Raw genomic sequence first — 25702 nt, 5'->3', positions numbered from 1 at the left:
CGCACTCGACCCGTCTGGGCATTCGGATCTGCCCATGGGTCCTCAGGTCAAATTGGGTTGGACGGGTCAGTGGGTTGGGTCTGACAAATTGATGGACAGCCAATGAGAAATGAGGGAGGGAGGACTCCGGCTGCCCACACATCTAGTGAGAGGAGGCAATACTCCTTTCTTAAGAGTGAATAATTTCTCTTTTGCAGAGGTGGAACTTTTAACCTTCTATGATTTCGTCTTCTCTCATGCTTAAATAGATCATTCAAGTGAATCTTTGGAGACGGTAGTACATGCCAATTAGTTGTATCATTTCAACTACTGAGTTAATCGGATGTACCCAAAGGAACTTAAAACTAGTGAATTTTACCATCTCCAAAGACAATTAAATGGTCCAGAAATTGGAATCCTACTTATTTAGACTAATTGAAAGGGCATTAGCGATTAAAATTTAAAACCATTTATTTGCAATTGCAGTATTGCCTAATCATAATACTAAGTTAGAAACAAATGTCAATCTAAATCAGATGTTGTGATCCACTTAACAGGACATTAGGAAATAATGCGATAATTAAGAAAACAATAATAACCTGTTACTGTAAGTCCATTGCACAATCTTTCTCAAAAAAAAAAAAAAAAAAAGTCCATTGCACAACTCACAAGGGATATTTGCAAATGAAACAAGAAAAAAGGAAACCAATTCAAACAACGTTAACTCATTCTTTCATCAATGTTACTAATAAAATTTCTTCCTTTCATCTTAATTGTACATCAGAGAGGAGATACTATCAGCCTTGATGGACCAGAAGCCAAACCAAAGTTACTGACATTCTCATTCTATGCGTCAAATTACTAAAGTGAGATGTAAAGGAAGGTAAATTTTGCTTACCTTTTTTTCCCTTTTCTTTTTCCTCATCACTAGAAAATTATATACTACATTTTGGAAGCTATTCAAATATCTTCTAGCACTGATGATACATGCAATCTCAGTATAAAAGAGGACATTAACAAAAAATGGTTTCCTACAGCTGTTATGAAGCAGATGGATGATCTTCACCCTGCTCAACAAGCACGCATCTAGAAGGAGGACCAAACATGCTCAAAAATACCTGCAAACATAAAAGCTACAAAAAATGACTTTCTCCTTATATTATTAATTTCTCTCATAGGAGTATCAGTGGAATACATTTGGCTGACATTGATTTTTCTATTGAAGATCCATAGCTGACCCCAAAATTTTGGAAATAAAGCTTGGCCCTTATTGTTGTAGGTGTATCAATGGAAATCAATTTTACTTCAACTGTCTAGAATTATTCCTTTTCTTTCCTCTTTTTTTTTTTTTTTTTTTTTTTTGGGAGAGAGAGTGGGTGGGGGTGGGGGGGATTGGGTCATAACCATGAGCCTCAATAGGTGCTAACACCAACGGATATCATGAAAATTCAGAATAAACATGTTTTTTTAATAACTGATACATGGAACAAATAAGATCATGCATAGAAGCAAAACTAGAGGTATTTACTGACTTTCATGTGGCAGGCAACAGCAAGTCAAAACATCCAGTTATCATAATTTGGTATGTTGACATACTGGCCAAAATAGTGCAACTTTCTTGTTGCATACTTTATTTTAACATAATTTTTTGGTCCTTCTGTTGCTAAAGAGAGCCTATTGATGTCAAGATTTTTTATTATTCCAGTATCCTCCATGGATACCACAAATCACCAAGATTGTTCATGATTTCATTACCTACATGGATACCACAAAGACAGATATTCTAAAAGAAAGTAGTGACCAAGTATCTTGGACTTACGGGTAAGAATACAAGTCCATGCAAGAAACCAAGAAGCACCAGTGCCAGGTACATTTTAAAGTAATAAACCTGCAAAACACAAGCAGGGAAGATATTAATGACAATGGAAAATATTGGCTTATTCAAAATTCAGAGGGAGCAATTATTACCACAAAAACTTCTGTCCTTGAGAAACAAAGAACAATCACTCCAACTAGCTTTGTCAATGTGATTCCACTGCAAAATTATGTCGAAGATTTGTATATTTGTTATTGAGATCACTTTAAACTGAAATCAAACTTACATTGGAATTTTGACAGCTAGGGCCAAATATTTTGCAACAGGGTCAGGAGGAAACCATGGTTTAATGGTTATCCACAAAATAGGAGGGAATTTAGACCTTGCAATTAGAAGCTGAATTCATGACTACAACTACGGCTATGTCAATATAGCACGATAGTCTGTTTATGTCAAAATTAATGCAAATTTCTTAGGAATCTGGACATTAGCTCTGTTGACTGAAAAAGAATATTTTACCTGAAGACAGATGCCCCCATTGTACCCAGAGCCTCCTTTGTGCGTTGGTCTTTATCTCCACTGCTTACCTGTACAAGAAATTCCTCTATTATGGCACTAACAAAAACAGTAAAGCCAAGAAAATAAAATATCCCAATATTTGGAAGAGGAGCTATCAGCATCTCATCTCACCAATGATGACTTTCAAAATAAATTAAGTTTTCACAATGAAGAAAAGCATTCAAAGGTTGAAAGTTCTATTAGTATACTTCTTTGCATAACACTTCCATTTCACTGTTCAAAGAATATTGTAATCATATCAAATATGATATTTGATATTGTTTTCTTTTTAGAGGTTTGCATAAAAATATTGAAAATAACTTTAATCAAATGTGGGAAATTGAATAGCTTGCAACAAAATATATTTTATATTTCATACCTTTTTTAGAAGAATATTTTCATACTTGAAACAAAAACATAATGTAATACGGAGGAAACAAACTAAGTTTGCAAGAGTCCATCAAGAAGCCAAGGGTACTAACCGAGAAAGCATGTGTCATATGCACACAAAATTCAACAGCAATGCCCACTGACATAACAAGGTTAACAACAGAGACCGCATTCAATTGGATCTCCAGAATTGCCATCACACCCTGTACAACGTAATCTTGTAAGCGATGTAACAAGAAAACAACATATGGTCAATTCTAAATTAATTAAAGCAAAATTAACATCACCATTGCAAATGAAAAGTTCAATAATTATCAAGGAAGAAAATTACCATGAGATCCACGACAATCATTGCTAACACCAGTAAAATAATTGCTGAACTCCAAAAACTACAATTAATAAGCAAAGAATAAGAAATGAGATCAGTCATTCCAGAAAGATTAAAACTCACTGTAAAGGTGCAAAAATACAAAGGGCTATTATCTAAACCAACAGATAAATATATTGATACTGACCTGCTCGTGATAATTAAACAAACAATAAACACTGCACCTGTTACATCATCAAAGAAAAACAATTAATGCGTCTAAAATGTAATAGATTATTACACAAGTCACTATAAAATTTAAAATTTAAATTGATAAAATAAAATTATTTAGACAAATAATAATCAAATAGCACAACACACACTGACAGAGGAGGATATTATTGAAATACAGAAGTAGCAGGCACAATCATATCCTTAGTTGTTTGATGTTTCAATGTAGGAGTTGAAGTTGAATGCCTTAATCTCTATAAGGACTAGTCTTAACTTCCAAAGTGAGGCTACGTTCAAGAGCGATCAGAGTTGTTTTGTGGAGATTTTGTGAATTGAAACTAATTGGGCATCACATACATAATTTTTGTTCATCAAGTTCTTAAAAGTCAATGTTTTAAAGTTTATGATTTCTAAGTTGATCCTCTAGCTCTTATATTAAAGATGTTTTCTAAGCTAAGTTATTTTTAGAAACTAATTGCATTTTAAACTAAGTTTTCCAAAAACTTGTTCTTTGAACTTTTTAAATCTAAGTGATTTTAAATTTGTATTCCTTGGTTCCAAATAGTATTTAGAATGTTTGTCATTTTGTCTTTTATTAAATTGCGTTTTTATACTTTCTTAAGAATTATAAAATATTTTTATAAGCTCTCCAATCCTTATGTGCTTCATAGGAGAGCCAAGCATCCTATGTTTTATATTCAATTCGATATTGTGCTCTTGCATATGTCAAAGACTCTTATTACTTAGTAAATATTTGTAATCTGCATAAACTTCACTTATAGTATGAAATATGATATCTGAACCATAAAGTGTCTTGAAAGTTGATTGGATATATGTGTAAGCTCCCTCACAAGGTGGGGAGCACTTAGGTTTGCTTGGAGTCAACACCATGCATGACTAGAGTAGGCACCAGTTGTAAAACTAAACAAATGTTTATTATCAATCTCAAAACTGTCTTACAAAGCTGAAAAAATGTGCTTAAATAGAGAATAATAAAATGCATAAAGAAACCTTAATTATTAAATGACTGAGCTTGGTAGGTCTTCAAGCCCATTATTAGCAAGCTCCATCTATTAGGCCACAAGGCCATCTTCTTTTTACTTTTATGCCTGTAAGAATGTATAATTGGAGGTCTATATCTTGTAACCAACATCTCTCTCCATCAGGGATTAGATGGTGGTGTCCACTCACAAGGCAGTATGTGAGAATGTGTGATACATTTGTAGGAGAAGTATACTGGTCAATTTTTTGTGTGTTGTTGAATGATTTTAAGAATTTAAATGCATATATTTTAAGTGATTTAATTTTGAACTATATTTAAGACTTTTAAGTTGATATCATGATATGGTTATTCAAAATATTCATGTGTAGCATGACTCTATTCCACCACGTGTCATGTATAATTGCTTATTGTAGTATGAATCTGTTCTGCTATGTGTCATGTATAATTGCTTACCGGGCTATGTAGTTCATTCCTTCATTGATAACTTTCATATTAAACTTTAACTGAGAGCTGTAGCTTTGGAGCACTCAATAAAGTATGCAGATAGAGCTTTGTAGAACTTGGACAAATTCAATTGTGACTGGCTTTATCTACAGGATATTAATTATTTCTATTTTGTTTCAAATTATAAGAAATTTGAAGTTCTTTTTGAGTTATGGATTTTTATGTTTTGTAAGAGATTTATTTGACAGTTTAGTAACTTTAATTGACATTTGCTAGACCAATTAGTTAGTCATGTACCTAATTTTGTGTTTTATGGATTTGGGTCGTTACAACATAGGTCCCAGTTAAGTGTAATATCAATACTGTCGTTCACACACACAGACATACATATATATTGCAAGAGGTTATTATTTCAATATACCAGTAGCAGGCAAAATCATATACGCTTCAGGCTGTGCAACCAAGTATTTTGTGCAATAAAAATGAAGACCACTTAAATGCTAAATTTATTAGCACAGGACATAGATCCCATTTAAGTTTCTAAAATCAATGCTGTACTGAAAAAATAAACACTCCAGTTATTCAAATGATAGGAGTTCTCAAATTCACTAACCAATTGCTATGGCAAGGTTGATCAATGCTGTCCTCCATATATCAAGGTATTGCTCAAAAAACATATAAAACACTGAATATGGGAAGATCTCAATCTGCACCAAAAAAGTAATTTCACTTCAACAAATGTAGCATGATTAGCACAAAGCCCATTCTGCAAAATGTTGCACCTATTTTAAGAGAAAGGGAGATAATTCTTATTCATTGAATGGATAGAAGATTCACTATTCTTACTGTTCTACCATCAATAATATGGTAAGAACTTCTACCCAAAACTGGGGCAAGAAATATTTGTATAGAATTGAGAAGCACTGAAATATTACCTTCAAAGAATCAGAAACCTTTGAACTGAACTCTCGAGCAGCCCTCATTGAATTAACGTAGTCAACCTAAAATAAAAGAAAGAGGAGCTCTTTTTAACACAAGATAAGAAAGAAAACAAAGAGCATTCTAACTCACGATGAAAGGACTTTCATACCTGCTTGTTTAGGGGGGTATGATACGTACGGAACGATGATGCTTGAATAATACCATTGTCATATCCTGATGAAGTGTGATTAATTAGCTAATACCAAATTTAATTTTGAAACAGATACTCTAGGTTCAATCAATAAATCATTATACGTTAATTTCCTGAGAGTAACTAATGGAAGGACAAATACTAAATCCTACCAACCTTCTAGTTCCACACTAGTAGTGTAAGCCCCATGGCCACCTTTAGCACAATCAGCAGAGGGTAGAGCATCCAGGAACCATGGAAGCTTCTCCTTAAATTGCAACGTAGATGGACGATCATTTTGCAAATCTGAGTGACGGAAGCACTGACAATCTCCATAATTGTTAGTAATTAAGACCTCTCAATTTAAATATGTTAAATAGACAAACAAAAATTGAATTATACTACAAAACAATTAGACAGAAGATTCATCCAAAATTATTTTTTCCCCAATCTACTGTGCAAAAATTACCGTGGTACAGTCTTTGCATACTCCATTCACGCCACAAGCAACATCATTTGAAGAACAGCAAGGAGGCTGGAAGAGAACAAACTTCAGTAAATTCAATGGGATGTGCTTGGTACTGAACAAGATCAGTATTAATAGCTGAGTCGGTTCCCCCAAAACTGACAGGGAAGCATGAGTTTATAGCACGATCATTGTTATATTATTACCATGAGAAAGTCATGCATAGTTAATCATGCTATCCCCTAAAAAAGACAACTTATTACTTTGAGTCTCACTACCCTTAAAGTTGGAAAAGAGCAATTCCACAGTTCCATTTTGAGAGTTCATTTTGACCTAGCCATTATATAATTTCAAACCTTTTTAGTATTATTACAAATTCCAATACTGCAAATGAAATTCTAATGTTAACCTAATTTACAGCAGTCATTAAGCCCAAAAATCATGCAACCAGAAAACACAGAAAATGTGACAGAAAAGATAGGCCATTATAGGGAAAAAAAAACATTATTCTTCTGCCAATGGACTTATTGTGTCATGACCTGATCATCAGGGGGGCAGTAACTCCCATTTGTGAACTTCCGACAGCACCCAAATGCTTCTGGTGACATCCACACAAGAAAATCATCAAGCCATGATGCAGCTGGCATAGCTATGTAACTTGATTCTGGTGTTAAGGACGCTCTTGCAATCTACAGAAGCAAAAGAGACATAATTCATATCAAATAGAACAAACTAAGGGGACAACCAAAGATATAAAAATCACAACAAAAGACAATAAACCAAACCAGTCATTATGTCACCCTTTAGAAAAGATTCACATTTATATGAAAGTGATTTACCAAATCAAAAGTATGTTATAAGAAAAACATTGAACAACACATCAGACTTTTTATGTTAAAGGAAAAAGGCTTTACCTCGTTTAAAAGGGAGTCTGACTCACATTGGCTAATGGAGCATAACTGGTTTGTATGTCTTGATTCTGAGCTGAGGAATAGATCAATATCAGTATTGTAGTCTTAACATAGTGACAAACATAGATCTAAATCAAGGTTCACCCTTCAACCCTCCTCTTCCTCTTCTTTCACAGACACATGGTGGTAAAAATTCAGGTTGAAAAATCAACAGTAACAAATAAGGCTTCATCAAACACCAGTAATTAAATTTCTGAAGATTAAATTGTATAAAATACACAGGAGGCATGCGCCTTGGCAGCTGGCACTTGGTCCTTTCTCTCTTTTTATAAAGGTAGAGAACCACAAGTATGATAAGAAGAATAACAACATAGCTACAAAGGTGATCAAATTGGAGCAAAAAGGGAATATAATGACACTATGATACCTATAATTATAGTTCTTCACAACAAAATAGAGTGGTGGTCCTATTCTGAGATACTCTGAAACATTATTAAAATACCCCTGTAGAAAACAGAATTTTAGTCTTAGCATACACAAAACAAATAGTTCTTTCCATAATATATAGATAATGAGGTGTAAAGTAGTTAAACCTGAAGATAGGAGTCTCGGGGAAGAACAATTTTTTGTTCCAAACCAGGTTCAATCCTAGTGCATAATGCCTATGAGATGTAAAGCAATGAAAAATTAATTAAGATAAATAGGGAGGCACAAACAGATAAAAGGAGAATCTCACAGAATGTCAAAAGATAATGATTTTTTTTTTTCAAATATCCACAAAAACTCACAATGCTAGCCAATGCACATCCAAGAAAGAGAGAAATGACAACTATTTTCACTCCCCAAAGACTGAGAATAGGTGCGTGGACTTCCTGAAATGCAAATCAAAGCTCAACTGGATTAGACATTAAGGAAAGATAGCAATATAAAGAATAAAAAAATTACAAGAAAAAAGAAATTCAAATCACCACACAAAAATGACCCTATTTTTTGGAAAATAAATATTTAGCATGAATGACTCCTCGAGAGTGGACAGAAACAATGTTTATCATTAATGATTACAACTACTATAACATGTATACTATACTCAACAAAGCATCATGCCATGGCCCAAATACTAAAGGTAGATATCATCATGCATTTTACAGTCAAGTTTCACAAAACCTCTAGTCTCAACAAAACTGTTACCAGTACAACATGGAAAAGTTGCAAACCTTCGGAGTGCAGGTTGGTTCAACATTACTGCTATCAATACTGACTAAGACAGCAGTACTAATATAAACATGCCTAAAAGTAATGTTCAAAAATCGTACATGTTCAATTAAGGCGTTTTACAAAATCAAATGATGCACCCTTAACAATTACATGTCTTAGCGAGGCATGTGAGCAACAACCTCCGCAAACAGTGGTGGAGGTTTAGCTTTTGTAAAGTTACTTTATCTTTAAGATACAAATAAATTGCTTTGAAATGCATAATATTGACAAATTGAAATATGTCAGAAACATATCATACGCATGACGTGCACACTGAATGATACCCAGGCATGCATAAAATTTTGCTGAAGGTCAGGGAGTATAACAGGCCTTCCAAACTAAAGGAAAGTAACCAATCTCCACACTCTGCGAACATATTTATATTATTATGAGTATGTATGAGACAGGTAAAATTGTGATATCAATGTAATTACCCACATCTAAAAAATATACATGTGTTAAGATGAATTAATAAAACCTAAACACACTTCCTGAGAACGTGGTATAAGAACCATAGGGGGAAAAATCACCTTCCCCGCCATTGCAGGTGGTTTGCCATCAACTCCTAAATGAATCACTTCCAACGGCCACCTTAAACACACTATCTAACCCCAATAACCAAAATCATACCCATAAACCCAGTACTTTCTCCTGATCTGCACCAATAATGAACCCAATCACCACCCCCAACTGCAGAGTTTGTTGGAAAACTCAGACCAACAAGACACCCGATGAACGAGTGAAACATAGCTAAGCGGCCTCATATGGCCTAATCAGCTCCCTAAGACTGACAATGTTACACTGCTCCATAATTTTGTATTGAATGAGTATATTGACAAATTAACCGTTGGATTACATTGTCTTGTTCTAATTTAAATGCTTGCAAAATATCAAGCTAATCAGATATCAAAAACTATCTCATCACAACAAGTTTAAATTTAATGTATTTTTAACTTAAAAATTATATGCAAAACATGAGTTTATTAATCAAATGGTATATAACATTAATATGGTATTTGGCATGGATGTTATGAACAAGAAGAATATGTGATCAAACTATTCAATTCTCAAAATATTTATCTAATAAAAAGTTTTGATAGGTTGATTGCGCAACCATAGTGTGGTTATGGAGTGGTTGATGGAGTTAATTACCATTTGATTTTTTTTAATGCTTTATTTGATTATTCTAAAGTCAAGGTTACTTTTGTAATTTTACTATTGTTGGGTATGGGCCATAGTTGTGGACCTTGGATTTTCTTTTATTAGCAAGTAAGTCTTATTTAGTGTAGTATTTAAGTGTGGGCTTTGGTTCAATTCCATCAGGGTTTGGTTTACTAGTCAAAGGAGTTCTAGTTCCAGTAGGAGAAGTTAAGATTTAGGGCCTATGTAAGTGTGATATTGTACTCCAACAAGTTAGAGTTGATCAATAAAAATCGAATGTTTTGCATATTGAGGAAAAACACAAATCGGGAAGAAATTCTATTTCCATTTCTTTTTTTCCCCTTTTATCAACCCTAAATCAAATCTTTTCCCTTTTCTAACCCAAATTCATTCTTAAACCCTAACCCTCTTTCTAAAGGTTCTAAACCCAAAATCCAAAAATTATCCTAGACCCTCCTCCAAATTGTCCCATGTCAGTGGTGTAATGTCACAAAGAGTTACAATGACCACATAACCATACATGTGAATTCTCAATTACAGAGAACATTGAGGGTACTTTCCATTGAATCCATTGAGTATAAAATCAGATCATTGGTCTAACCTTTAAAAGATAAGACTAACATGAAAATTTCGACAAACAAAAAGAAAGAAAGAAAATAATTACCTTCATATATCGAACCAGGATTCCAGGTTTTCTGTGATCAATGCCTGTAATTTCAGTAGTTAGTCTTAAATTAGATTTAAGTACAGTGTACAAGAAGAGATGAACAGCTTAAAAATGAAAAGAAAACACACACACATATATAATATATATATCATGCAAGGAATTCAAGCATCAAAAAAACTATATCAGAGGTATGGATCAATTAATTGTAAATTATAAAAGTACCAAACATACCTTTATCAGAGTCAGCATAAGATGAAGAAACTCTTACACAAGGAAAGCAATCAACTCTCTTATCCTCAGCTCGGAGAAAGTCAAAAACAATCAAAGCAACAAAAGCAGTAACTTGCAAAAGGAAGTCCAGGAGAACAGCCAATGCTGCAAAAGAATGTGCAAATGGAATTTAAAAAATTGACCAGAAATAAAACATCATGACAATAAGAGAAATATAAAAACTATTTCCCATGCAAAATTTGGAATGCATGAACATTTTTAACCTGCAAACATGGAGAACACACGGCAAGCTGGCATGGGAATAAAACTCCCAACTGCAAAGGCTAAAACCTCTGAAAGACTGGCTAGTGTTATGGATGGTCCAACTTCCACAAGTGCATTGCTTATCCGTCCTTCTAAAGGCAACTCTAAAGGTTGCCGCTTAACAGCATGCACCAGAATACACATATTATCCACCCCAACCTGATATGGCAAAAGACCATTAATATAAAGATACAATGTAAAACAGAACAATGGGGAGAAATGGTGGAATTCATCACTAACGATAGACAAATCATTAAGTGATCTTCATACAACTATAACAAGGATGCACCCAAAATCGCTTACATAGATACAAAAGGGCAATCAGTTAACTGCATATGGGTGAAAAATTAATGACAAAAAATCTTCACAACTAAGATATGACATTCTATATATAGAGTACTAAGCACAACAAAATAAGATTGGTGTGTCTCCTTCCAGTCAAGAACATTGTAATCACAAGTATGACAAACACATAAATCTAGAAGATACATGAAGGGTAAGAACTTACAGCTAGAACAAGAAATGGAATAACTTCCATAATGATTAGTGTAGATTTAACTCCAATGGCACTAAAAAATCCAACAGAAGCGAGAACTGACAACATGACAAGCATAACTCCACAGAGACCAAGCAATACCTGGAAGCCAGTCATCTTATAATATCAATTATACAAAATATAAGATAAGATTTCCTTAGCAGAAAATTTAACATTTCTAAAACTAAATAGCAATAGAGCATGGCTCCATGGGAGCATAAAGGTCCATCATGATATAGAAGAACATCAAAACCTTGGATGAGACCATACCTTAGATGAAATATAGAAAGAAGATAAACGAGGTGAATCACCCAAAGTAAGAGAAATGTAAGCAAACATCACAAGGTAGCTTATCTGCAACCAAAAAAGGGAGCAAATATAGACAAAAAATTAAAATCTTCGTGTAAAAGTGCATTTAAATATAATATAAGGGAAAAAAAAAAAAAAGAAGCACATCCACAGGACTGTGGACAATCAAGAGTTTCATTATAAATGAGTTCGGAAATATTTCAAAAGGTATAGCTAAAACAAAACTTTCTTACACTCAAAAAAAAAAAAAAAAAAAGGGAAAAGAAAAACCTACCACAATAGTAATAGCGTCTGCAGTACTTTCTCTTTTTAATTCTTCCTCAATGGAGCTTTCCGATGAAAAAGAAACCGTTACATTTTTAGATTGCACCATCGGCAACAACTCATCCTATCACACAGAAGGAAACACGTTGAAGGGATCTTGAAAAATGGAGAAAAAGCAGCTCTAAACCATTAAAAACCAACAAACTAGTAATGCTAACGTGTGAAAATGCATATAATCAAATCATATCAACAGTTCAGTATCAGAAACCCTACTTCCTAAAGCATAGAATCAAAGGTAGAAATACTCTATCAAACAATTTGGGTGAGCTAGATAAATCCTTTCCTACCATTTTTCAACACATAGGGACATACGTTTTAATCATAGGCTGCCATGCCTTTCCTCATATCCTTCATTTATTCCTTTGCTTCAAGGAAAGAGTTGGTATGTTTACATTTAGAATGCAGATGAGAAAATGCATATAATCAAATCATATCAACAGTTCAGGATCAGCTATCTTGGTTCCTAAAACATGGTATTAAAGACAGAAACGCTAAAATCCAACAATTTAGGTTAGGAACACATATTTTTATCATAGGCTGCCATTCCTTTCCTCAAAACCCTCATTCCTTCCCTTGTTACAAGGAATAAGTTGGTATGTTTATAAGTAAAATTTCATTAAATAAGCTCAAAAAACACAATGTAAGATCACTGGATGTTTAAAAGGGGTACACGAAAATTAAACACTAGTACATCAATCAAGCAAGTCAGGAAAGCAGCAAAGCAGACCCAAAAAGCATTAATCCACTCAAACAAAGTCTTGAGGAATAAAAGCTTCTATTCATGTACTGATCTCTCACAACCCTCAAATGTCCTAGAATTCCACTCCCACCAAATACCCCACACGAGGTAATGCAGAATCATACTCCAAATTGCAGCATTAGCATACCAGTTGAGGTCGCCCTTCCAACTAGCTAAAAGCTCCATTAACACCTTTTGGCATAACCCAGTAATCCCCAACACAAGAAAATACCATGGTCCAAAGTTATCTAGCAAGCATGCAATGGAGAGATGATTTACAGTTTCCTCATCCCTCTTACACACGCAGAACCAGTCTATCACAATTAATCTTCACTTTTGGAGGTCATTGGTAGTAAGGATCTTCCCCAAAGCTGCTGTCCAGAGGAAAAAACTGATCTTTCTCATATCTTTAGGCCAACATAAATTCTTCCAAGGAAAGGACTGATGAGAGGTCAAGTGCAACACTTTATAACATGGTTTGATTTCAAAAACATTCCGTGAAGATGGAGTGTAGCAAGTGTATTTATTCTGCCTCTTCTTATCTGCCCAGTATAAATCAGATCCATAAAATTGGCAATTGATTCCAGGTTCCGATCCTGGACAGGGCAAACAAACCTGACATCCCAGTGATAACTATCCCCTACAAAAGACAAAGCCCTCCACAAAAGCATCCTTATCACTGCAGTATGAAATGGTTCCGGGAAATTGTCCCTTAGAGAAAACCCCCTGCACCATGAGTCTTGCCAAAACCTAATTGAAGAGGCATCCCCTACCTTGAAAGTGATAAACTGCTTAAAGCCCTTCCAACCCTTTTTAATGTCTTCTAGAGGCTTATCCCATACAGCCCCAAAAACTTTAGTCTAATCATAGAATACCATGACTTGGGGGATCTAAATTTTGTTGCTATGATCACTAAATGTCATATTTAAATTGTCTTGCATATAATTTAGAATGATTTAAATCAAATAAACATGAATTTTAAACTAGATTCTAGCTTCAATTTGTAGATGACTTCAATGCACTAACTTGAACTTCATAAATCATAATAAATGAATAATGACTTATAAAAATGTGTTATGCTTTGTAACGAACAGGAATGGACAATTTTATATTGATGGATGATTTACCAAGTCATGAGGAAAAAATTGCATACAGTAAAATTGATGCAGGACAATGAACTCCAAAAAGGGAGACTTGTTTGGGAAACCAAAAAAAAAAAAAAGAATAAAACAAAATGGACAGAACCTAGGAATATTATAGCACCTAGGGTTTCGTGGAATCAGCACCAACCAAGAGACCATGATAGTTACCCAAGAATCAACACCTGGCTTACTTGGAATCCGCACCAAGAACTGGAAGAAAACTCCCAACCAAAATTCCATTAATCAATGAACAAAACATCTAAAATAGACATTTTTTATCCTTTTAAATAGGATTCTCAAGATATATCATGCATTGAAAGAAAATAAACTAGTAATGAGACTACATAAGATATGGAAACAAAAATCAAATAGAATCAAACTCCTCTGATAGCATTAATCAGTGTCAATTAGTGTCAATCACAATCAATCAGTTCTAAGAAAAATCAATCAAAATTAAAAAGTCAAATCTAGTGTCCACACCAAGAATTGCCTAAACACTTCCAAAAACCAGATATTCAATAATACAATCACTAACAAAATTCTCAGACTATGCAAAATGGTATAATAGGACTTAACACGGATATATTATTATGTATATTCCACATAAAATGCATTTTTCTTATAATGAAACTTTTGTAGATGTGTCTAATACTTGAGAGTAGGGCATGGAAAAGAACAATTGCAAGAAAAAAAAAATACTGGAATGACACTAGTACAGTGAACAAACCTTCACTAACTGAATAAAAGCTTTCTCCCAAGCCACTGCCTTTTGCGTTTCGTTCCCTTCTTTATCAATAGCATTGTTTACAGGGTAAGTTATTATGAATGCAGAAGCCTGTCGTAGAAATATCACTGTAAGGTTACCTATGAATAATTGTTCCCAGGGGAACCTCCTATGCAGCGATCTAAAATCGAACCAAGTTTGCAACTTCAAAGGGATGAAAAGATTACCTCAGAATAATTGTTCCCAGGGAAACCTCCTAATGCAGTGCTTGGATCTAGAGGACCTTTAAATGCACTCATACATTTATCTGCAGAAGAATAATGCTAAAAAGATAGAAGTAAATAAAGTGTCAGTAATTAAGAGGGGCAGAGGAGGCTATAAAGCCATGATATGATGTTAAACAATCTATTCATAGCTATGGAAAAAGAGTCTCTTCAAAGCCATTTAATAAATTTGAAAGAAATAGACCAAGAAAATATACAAATATCTGAATGGACAAAACTAAGCACACTAATATGTGAGGCTGGTCATCCAATTCAGGAACGAAAACATTGCTGCAATTTTTTTATTTTATTTTGATAAGCATATAACTCTGAAAATGGCAGATCAACTTCACATTATAAGACTACCCAACATCACATTCATCATTTCTGCTCAGATATATATTATTTACTTTGGCATAAAACAAGTGCTCAAATTACAGTGCCAGATCCAAAAGAAAATATTTAGGGGGGCAAGCAAAATATATTATTAGGAGCGGATGCCATAGGTTCAAATTCTCTCTCTCAAAAAAAAAAAAGAAAAAAAAAAAAAGAACACCTTGCATACACTTTGACTTAATGAGCTACATATGGCATAAGATTAATAATGGGAAAAATATTGCACTAATCATTTGCATAGATGTAGTACAATTTTTTAAATCTAGGGGGCCATTAGTTAAATTTTATATATAAATTCTATTTTTTTATATAAAAAATAGAGGGAGTGGGGGATTTTCAAAATCTGCCCCCTCCCCGATCCTCCGCCTGGTCCAAAAGACAATTTCTTTTGTGGGAAGATAAATTTCAGATATATACATTCATCACCCATCCACCTGATATTAAGTAAGTATCAAGCAGTTGGATTGGAAACATATGTACAAGTACCTATACCATTTAATCCTACTATCACTTTGAGTATACCAATCCCCATCCTATGTATCCATACAAGCAAATATAGAATCATATTATTAAATTGATTAAGATTGTATTGTCTCTGGCAACTTATCTTGAAAATGAAAATCCTAAAGCAAATGGGAAGGAAAACTTTATCAAAATTCTAGGCATGTGAACAGACAAATCAGCAGAAACAAGCTCTCCGGCTTTCAACAACATGAAGATGGAAATTACCACAACATACCTCAAAACAATACTTAAGGTGTTCAACTCCCCCATAATTATCATAATTTTCTGGATCCATCTTAAAATACTGTCACCAAGAAGACAAAACAAACAGGAAACAGCATGTTAATTACATGACTCTAAATATATTTTGTTAAAATATATATATATATATATATCTTATGCCATCAAATATCAAGGTTCCCTAGCCATGATGAATAATTAATATCATGCATCACTTCAATAAAAAGAGATTGTAAACAGTTTAAGATGTTAACAAGATGCAATGACAAGTTGTAAAATAGAGATATGGTATTATGGCACTACAAAAAGAGAAACGGAATGTCAATGGCAGATGCTGCCTATCAATGAACTTTATATTTTAAATTAAACAAGAAAAGGAAATATTAGCTTGGCAACGTCAATTTATGTCTAATAAAAAAATTGCTGATGTTTCATGAAGGTAATAAACAAATAAATAAAGGAAAAAAAAAGCTAATTGACTAGTCCCAGTGACTTTAACACAAGTACAGAAGAAGTGTATGTATGAAAATAGCATGTCTTTAAAATACTTGGATTAGACTTCCTTGAAGTGCACAAAATTGTGCACAGCACAATTAAAATTAAATCAGGAATATTAATGCACATGAAAATAAGAAAATAAGATTTTGAAAGCTTCATCAGTCATCACTACAGTTCATAGTACGCATTACCCAAAACAAGTTTACCTGCAGAACACTTTGAGTGGCACAATCCTGGTCTAGCGGCTTCATACAAATATCATTGAGACTTATCATTGATCCTAAATAATTTGCATGAATTCTATCAACCTGAAATTTTTTTTAGAAAATACGGAAAAAAACAAACAAACAAACAAACACAAATTGTTAACCACACTTACCCAAAAATAAAAATCGAAGGCAAAATATAATTAAATACAAATTTTTAACCATGATTACCCAAAAAAAAAAAAAAAATGAAGGCAAAGTATAATTACAAATCAAATCATAGTCCACCACAAGTCACATAATCTTGTTACAACTAAAAAGCTATACCAGAATGGATACCTTCTTTTGTATTTCAAAAAGTAACTTGATGTTGTTCTCTGTCACTATACTTGGTAATTTGCCATCCACAGCATCTGGAGTTGTTGCTAATATAAGCTGGATAAAGTTAAAAAATAAAAAGGCATGGTTAGCTACATCAAAATTAAATAAATACTACAAATCCTCCTGCTATAATATTTAGTCTCAACTTATCAATTCCCTGATGTTGTATCGAATCACATAATATTTAGTCTCAACTTATCTACTCCCTGATGTTGTATCAAATCACAAGTACTATTTTACCAATGGTCTCAGTATTGGATAAAAACTGAGACAAATAAAAATTTACAAATACAGTAAATTACAAGGATGCTGATTAAGGCACATAAAACCTATGTACATTATTCTTTGAAAGACAACAACACTTCCCACCCCCACCCCCACAAAGGAAAAAGAAATCAAAATTAGGGTGAAAAAATGGTTATACAGGTATTATTCTCTGACAATGCATGAAAGGAAAGAATAAGGGCATAATAATCTATATATATAATGAATTATATGTATAGATTATTGAGTGTAAAAATCGAAGAGTACAAATCCAATTAGATTCTAAATTGGATTTCAATTGTAGTCCAATTTTGCACCATTTGTCTATCTAATTTTTAATTTTTATGGTAAGTGAACTATTGGGTGAAAGTCTAAATTCATTTAAATTCTAAATCATATATGTATATATATATATATATATATAATGAGAAACTGTTACATATTTTAGAAATGTATAATTTAAAAAAATGTGTAAGCTAATACCATGTATAATTTGAACCTCAACTAAAAAAATGTATAATTTGAACTGTGTAATTGTGATTTTTTTTAATTGTACCCCATGCATATGCACAGGGTTACACACTAGTAATAATAATAATATAAAAAATATATATTTATGCACTCAAACATGATAAGACGGGCAACATCTGTTAAAAGCACAAGCAAAGACTGGATCTTGGTCTCCGTAAGGCCTTAAAGACATTATTTACCTTCTAAATCTAATGAAAGCATGCTAAGTTGACAAATAAATAACTATACATACACAGACATATTAAGTAGAACCTGTTCGATTCTGTAAAAAGGTGCAAGGTGGCTGTCAAAAAATTGCTTCTCTTCTGCAGCTTTACTCCCAGGCCCTACCCACAGCTGAAACAATGTACAAATCACAGTTAAGACGTTTATAGGCAACACATATATGTTAGTGAAAATAACAAACTAAGAATGATTGCATTGAAAGTGAGAAGACTTGTGAAACAACTAAACAAAACCTGTAATATTGCACATTGATAGTGGCTCTGATAAAATATAATCTACTCTCCCCTGACAGTAACGCCCCCAAACTTATTTTTTATCTGTTTCTTATGATACTTTTGTAATTTTTGCTGTCTTGAATCCCAAATTTGTATTAGCATCTCCATAAACATTCTCCCAGTAATTCATCAAAGTTTCCAAATTCTTTTATTTTTAAGAATCTAAAATTCTTTTAAAATGAATCTCATTAACAGTTGCATAAAAACCTTGTAGCCAAGGAAATATTTCAGTATAAAAAGACCACTAAAATCATAAAAACAGACAAAAATATTGCATTTAAAGTCAAAACAACCACTCCCAACTGAGGAACTAGAAATATAAGCATGCTATAATTGTGTCAATGAAAATGACCAAAGGAACTTTCAATTGGCAAAAAAACATTTCATGCATTCATCAGTCCAAGGAACTTAACATGTACAAGAGAATCTATGTCTCTAAGTGTGAGTGAGATAATTGCTCTTGGTATTACACAAATTATCTTCCTATCATGAATATATGCAAACTGCAAAGTTGGATTCTGACTACAGCAGAAGTGCTGTGATGAGAAAACACAAAGACTTAATTCCAAGAGGAAAACTCGAGCAGATTTGACAACAATGAAAACCAACAATAAGGCCTTAAACAAGGCACCAGGAATTGAAAAGAAAGATCTTTAAGCGCCAAATCATACCTTCTCAGGCCGTGTTTCCACCTTGAAACGGACTAGACCCAAACAAAGCACAAGAACCATTGCCAATGATGAACACAAAACTAAGGTTGGATTTCTAGCAACCCATGTTCCATATCTCCTGAACATGAAAACATATACACAATGTCAAAGATCATTCTGACTGTACCAATGTGAGCATCAATGGCATTTCAATGACCTATAGAAGTTTGACATGTATCCTTGCACTACTGAAAGTTGGACCCCATTCCTAATTTGAGGATGATCTTCGAGCATCTGACAATCAAAGAAACTTGTAATTATATAAGCCTAAAAATGGAAGAAACAGATAGTAATACAAAAAAACAGGGTGGGGGAGCATAAATTCTTTTTTATAGGTAATATACAAGAATTTATGTTGGTTGCTGACACTAATTCTTCATATTCAGACAAACAAGATTCAAGCAAAAAGAAGACGCATGTGCATGAATGTGGCAGGTGACTTCAGGTTCCCACCTTCTCTCTTTTTTACTATGCTACAGCATAAATAATCCACAAGATTCACGATTGAAAATACAAAGGATACTAGAAGCATTAGAGTTAGAAACCCAATTAAGAACATTAATACCATTTCACATTGGCAGAAAACACATATTTCGCAAACAGGACACAGCAAAAGGGACATTAAAGAGTCAACAGGTAGAGTTTGAGACAATTAAAAAAAAAAAAGCAAAATAGGGAAGAAAGAATTGATTGAACAAATACAAGGCAACAATGAGTCAGCTAGCCCATGCTCTAACTATATATATATTACTCTTATTTCTGATCCAGTGATTAGGGCATCCAGTACACATATAAATAACATTATCTAAAATATGGAAACCATAGTAAAGACTCCCAAAGGATCAGAGGACGTGTGGGAGCTACCTTAACTCTCAATTACTGGGTCTCTACACAAACTCCTCCAGGAGATGCCCACAAATTTTGGACAATGGACAGTGAATAATTTTTCTTTCATTTTAGCCAAAGCTAATGAGTGAGAGGCTCAAACTCAAGTCAAATTATAAATTTTAATTACTATAATGAGGGAGTCGGTTAAATCAGCATGCACCTGCATAGGGAGGTTTTCATCCTTTTGCCTGTTAACAGAATGTAGTTGACCACCATCGTTGACATTCAAAAATGGCTTTGTTCTAGAACGTGGGTTCCTCTCTCTTGTTCGATGAAACAAACCCCATCCTAAGAACATAGAGACCAATATGATATACAGGATTGCTAAAGCAAAGTCAATACATTTGGCCTGCAGTTGGCAAATATGGAAACCACATTAGCAAAGCCATCTATGTTATAGAAATTCACACAAATCCAAAATGAAAGAATGCCCTACAAAATTATGCATCTAGAATAAACAAGTAAATGAAAGCAACCGCTCAGGTTTGGAACTAAGTACATATGTTCTCTCACCTTTAGAGACCCAACTCTCACTGAACAGGAACCTGCTTTGTGGTGAGCAGGAGGAGCTGTATTAGTGCAGACTGGAGATGAAGGGCAATCACCACAGGAGCAGCCCAATGAAATATCACCACATGAGTAAATAGAAACATTCATAGGTTTCATTCCAGATGACTCAGTAGCATTTGAAAGGAATTTAATGGCATATGGTGAACCAGGCATGTGCGGTTCAGCCTGTCTACCAATAAAGGCATACCACTCTGCAAAACAAAAATCACAATATAAGCACTAAAACTATAACACAACCTGAATAATGAGTAAATAAAGAAAGAAATAAAAACATGTTCCAGTTTCTTTTCATAATCCCAGACGTTTTATATAAGAAAAAGAAGAAGTGGCTTTTTCTATCAAATTATTTTTGAGTTATCACTTTAAGCAGGGGAAACAGAAAAACAAAAAAAAAACCATCAGCAACAATTTTTTCTAGTCATGGACACCTAATAGACCTAGGACTCATGCATCTCTTCCTTTCTCACTTCAAGTCCTTAATGATTATAATTTCCTTTTTAAAAATAATACTAACAACAACAATAATAATAATAATAATTTGTATTAAAAATCAAAATGCAAGATTACAAACGTTGTTTAGGACAGTGAGGTACTAGGTGTGTACCCAGCTGTATACCCAAAGAACTCTCAAAAAAATGTAAAGATCTATAATTTCTACAAAGTATTTGGTATATCCATCTTTACTGATAACCAATTAAATAAAGAGCTCACAACAATTGATTTGAACCTCACAGTTGACAACTCCTCTGCCCCTTAAAAGTTCTTCTATTCCTCTCCCTCCACAAAATCCATATCAAACATGACGGTACTAAATTCCATGCTCTATGTCTGAAGGAGATTGGTTTCCATCTCCAACCTTGAAGCATCAAGTGCATAAAGTTGGGCATCACCCATCAACCTCCACACAAAACCCAAAAAAAACCCCATAACCCATCAAAAGTGCCTCTTTATATTTAAGCAATCGCATAAAACCTCAAAACTCATTCTGATTCCACTCTTTCCCCAAAGTCATGTACTACCAATTTGGATCAATAATATGGCCAGAATAACTAATTTCATTTACGTCATCTGTACCAACCAATTATTGGGCTCATTTAGATGCAACTATGTAACCAAAGAATGTCTCATTCTGCAACACTGACATCCAAAATCAGTTATGATTCTAAAAGGAATACTAATAAGACCATATATTCTTTAAAGTTGACTAACAGCTAGGGACCATGTATTCAGTGGAGCTATCAACTAGGTCTTTCATCTATCTCAATCATAGAGTAATGCCTTTTCTACTCATGGCACAACTGATTGGAAAGCAGTCAAGCACCATACTACGCTATAATCTAGGAAAGTGAAAATTTCAAAATACATGCTTTTATTTATGTCTCTGAACATATGATGGAATAAGAATACAGGTAATCATGACTAATTGACCATCTGCTTCCAAATTCAAAAGGTCTAAAATAGTCCATAAGTTGCACAAATTTCTAATCAATTAGAAATTTTTCAGCAAATTAGTTTGTTCCAAACACAGGGGGGTCTATAGATGATGGCTAAGCCATTCTCGCATAGGCAAGGACATGGGAAACCTTTTACATCTCTTGTATACTTCCCATGTACTTGGATTGTGGCCCTTTGCTCTTCTAATGAATATTTTTTACTTATCACAAAGTTTACACTCAAAAACATGATTCATACAGTAGAAGTCTCAATAACTATCCCCCACTTTAGCATAAAAACATTGCACACATATCCTAAGGATGCAATTTTAGAAGGATCAGATTACCTTTAAAATTTTGAGCACCAGCACCAATAAATTGTATAGCCCGAGAATTCATGGTACCAAACTTTACATCCTTGCAAGAATCATATAACCCTTCACCAAAACTGTCAGTTACGTAAAAATCAATCCCATCCACAGTCATATTGTTATTAACCTGAAAAAGGAATGAGTTTCATAAATAAAGTTAAATGTTTATATGCACCATTATGTATCTATCTCCAATAAGACACGCACGCATGTATGTACATCACAATCACCTCATCAAATGAGAACAAATACTTTAAAAGACTTATTTGCTGAAGCAATTCCAAACTTGTATCCAACAAAAGATATTGAAGCCAACAACAATAGAATATACAGGAAACCTATGGGGACACAGTAGATATCTAGTAGATGTTGCTGCTTGTATCTTAGGAGAATATCATTAGATATGGGCTACACAATGCTGTTAAAATATGTGCTCTGACTACTCAATTTAAGAACCAAAAACCATTTATAAATAACAAGATTCCAAATGTATTTATAAGATGTGGTTGTTGCAAATAGTTTTGAATTTCATTATACAGTTGAAGCACAATGAGGCGCTGGTGCAGACAACAAAATTAGTGCTACTTTAAATTTCCAATGATGTAAAAACATATTTTATAGGAGATCATGTGAAATTATGTTTTAAATGGTTTTTTTTATTTTCCTTATTGATTTATTCCTTATTTCCAATTACTGGTGACTACTCCTAACAACCTAGTTGCTGATGCCTAGGTTTTCCTGCTTGGTGCTGATTCCTGGGACTTTCTCTTTTCTTATTCTACATTCCTTTATCTCCCCTTTCCTATCCCTTTGAACCTGTTCTGCATCGGGGGCATAACAGAATGATAAAATCAAGAGCTGTCTTCAATTTTTGCAGGGAATGATAAGTGGCATCCTGACCTTGGAAATAGCAGTCACATTGATAAATAAACTCTGATTTGGAGAGCAGGTAAGCTCACAGAATAGATTTAAGAAGTTTCTCAAGCACGCTGGACAACCTACAAGAAAAGGGATCGCCTGCAAGAAAGGATAAACATAAAACACATATATAATGGATATTATTAAAGGGATGCTGGACATCTTGTAAAGAAAGTGCAAGAAGAAGAACAATATCTGAAGAGCTCAGCAAGGCACACTCAAGTCCTAAATAAATAATGAAACCAGTAAATATGTGGACTGTTGGCGCATGTACCAACAACATTAATAGACTAGGGAAAAAAAAAAAAAAAATCATCAGTGCAGTATACGTGAAAAATATTCGTCAACTCAGTTCATATGTATCTAAGGAAAACAGAACATTTTCCAATTCTAATTCCATTTATGTGAAACATAAGCCTGCTGGTTTCAAATTTAAAAATAAATCTAGAGAAATTAATATTTTTTATTCAAAATATAGACTTTGGACAAATAAAACAGAAAACCAAGACTGCCATTGTTATGAAGACAAATTACTATTAGGCTTTCCCAAACAAGTAAAAAATATGAATTATCACATCCAATATCATATAATGCCTGGTCTAATTCAGGAGTGGCCAATCTCAGCCTAAAATACAAACAAACAAACAAACTAGACAAAAGAAGAATCTTACTTGCTGGACTTGTTGCCGTAATGTATTAAACTGAGCTTCTGTACAACAAACATTTCCAGTAATTGTAGGACATAAACTCTGGATCTTTGATGAAAGCAACTCATCTGGCTGGGAAGCATAACAATATAAAACCGTCAGGTAATAACAGCAAAAGCTTAAAACTAACAGACCCAGAAGTAAGATAGACTGCTACTGCACACAAAATTGTGTGTAACAGTTTTTTAAGTCATGATTTCATTTTAAAAAAAAAAAATGCACACACAACTTTGTGTGTAAAAGGCCGTAAGTTCAGAGGGGAAAAAAAGACACTAGATGTAGATTTTAAAAAAAGAAGTCATACCCCCCTAATTTTAGAGAGGCTGATTCCTCGACGCACACATAGATACAAGGATAAAATATCGACAATAATAATAATAAAAATAGTTGTAATATTAGTGATGTAACTTCTGTTGCTGAAGAGCTAAAAATCTAAAATAGAAATTTACAATTCTACCAAAAAGAAAGAGACAATTGTAACAAATACCTTCACAGAAGGGGAACTGTATGGACAGTTCAATAATTTGCCATCCTCTCGTTGTCCACAGATGTCATACATTGCACAATACTCTTCAGAATGCCTTTCCCTAAACAACATCAACAACTAAAAAATCTCAATTTTACGAAGCAAAAATCGAATTCTTTCTTCATATATAGTAAAGCTACTGCTACGAACAAGTAGTTCGAATCTTGCGAATTTCAAAAATCAGGACTCAAAGCAAATTAAATATTATAAATTTTGCAATCATTTAAAAAAAAAAAAAAAAAACAACAAAATCAAGCTTATTCTTCAGCATATTCACCACTGAGTGAAAACAAAACAGCATTAGCAACCACATCATTTAGAAACTGAGCAATTTTATATACCAATTGCAATACTTACTATGATTCGTAGTTTAGCATTTTTAAAAAAATAGATATAAAATTTTTTAATTAAAATAAAAAAAAATGAAGAAGAAGAAGAAGAATCACCCTGATGTGACAGAAGGAGTCAAAAGAAGCCGTGTATCAGACCTCTCTGCAGTGACTATAGATAGTGTAAATAAGACCTGCACATACATATATTTTCAAATTCAGCAAGATCAGACACACAAGTTCTCCGTGAAGCTACACACACACACACACATATATAAAAGAAGAGCACACAAAATATGCATGTATAAGATAACTCGCCAAAATTCACTTTCCAAATTATTATTACTATTTAATTTTAAAACTCCGTTTGGTTACTGAGAAAACACTACTAGAAAATAAAGTAAGTAAGAAAGAAATTGCTCTGTTTCCACTTCGATTTTTCTTTTTTAAAAAAAATTATTTGAAAATATTTAAACGATGTAAAACAAGAATTTCTTATAATCATTCATTAACTTTCTTTACTGTAATTTTCCTGAAAAGGAAACAGAAAAAGAAGAAACCGAGAAATCAGGGAAAAGTTGAGAGAAAGAGAGAGAAAATCAAAGAATCGAGCAGGAACAGGAGGAGGAGGAGGATGAGAAGAGAAGCATCAAATCTCTTCTTCTTGCCTGAAACAAGGAAACCGAGAAGAGAAACCCTAGAAAAATCCCCATTGTTCTTCTTCTGCTCCAGATTTCCGTTTGAAAACGAGTCATGCGCTTTGTGTCTCTATTTCTTTCTCAGAGAGAGAAGCTCTGAGTAGAAAAAATAAAAGCGAGCCGTTGAAAGGTGTTAGTGACGTGCTGAGTTTTATGGAGTGAAG

General features: G+C 33.6%; 1 protein-coding gene across 1 annotated transcript; it reads right to left on the bottom strand.

Moving 5' to 3' along the window:
• Positions 1-688: 688 nt before the first annotated feature.
• On the bottom strand, positions 689-25702 carry LOC112031927 (uncharacterized). The gene is made up of 39 exons (XM_024064628.2): positions 25509-25702; positions 24958-25034; positions 24473-24572; positions 23950-24057; positions 23261-23377; positions 22337-22487; positions 20500-20747; positions 20147-20335; positions 19256-19332; positions 19060-19177; positions 18141-18224; positions 17052-17147; positions 16713-16814; positions 16004-16072; positions 14833-14928; positions 14609-14716; positions 11951-12064; positions 11638-11721; positions 11341-11469; positions 10793-10991; positions 10530-10673; positions 10296-10339; positions 8005-8088; positions 7810-7878; positions 7644-7720; positions 7220-7289; positions 6845-6994; positions 6309-6374; positions 6017-6161; positions 5819-5883; positions 5664-5729; positions 5342-5435; positions 3259-3295; positions 3075-3132; positions 2836-2946; positions 2315-2382; positions 1948-2014; positions 1799-1867; positions 689-1097 (listed from the first exon to the last, which is right to left on the bottom strand). The coding sequence occupies exons 1-39, from the start codon at positions 25593-25595 to the stop codon at positions 1020-1022; spliced, it is 3915 nt and encodes a 1304-aa protein (XP_023920396.1). The 5' UTR covers positions 25596-25702; the 3' UTR covers positions 689-1019.

The sequence above is a fragment of the Quercus suber genome, unplaced genomic scaffold, assembly GCF_002906115.3.
Source record: "Quercus suber isolate HL8 unplaced genomic scaffold, Cork oak 2.0 scaffold_641, whole genome shotgun sequence".
Taxonomy (NCBI): domain Eukaryota; kingdom Viridiplantae; phylum Streptophyta; class Magnoliopsida; order Fagales; family Fagaceae; genus Quercus; species Quercus suber.
The sequence above is the reverse complement of the archived record's forward strand: the minus strand, read 5'-3'. Positions and strand labels throughout refer to the sequence as shown.

Excerpts from the sequence above, each read along its gene's own strand:
- LOC112031927 (XM_024064628.2), bottom strand. The coding sequence starts at position 25,595 with ATGACTCGTTTTCAAACGGAAATCTGGAGCAGAAGAAGAACAATGGGG. Across the intron at positions 12,065-14,608 it reads CTTTTATTCAGTTAGTGAAG|GATGAGTTGTTGCCGATGGT; the intron begins GTTTGTTCACTG and ends TCTGTGTGATAG. Across the intron at positions 1,868-1,947 it reads CAAGGACAGAAGTTTTTGTG|GTTTATTACTTTAAAATGTA; the intron begins GTAATAATTGCT and ends TGTGTTTTGCAG.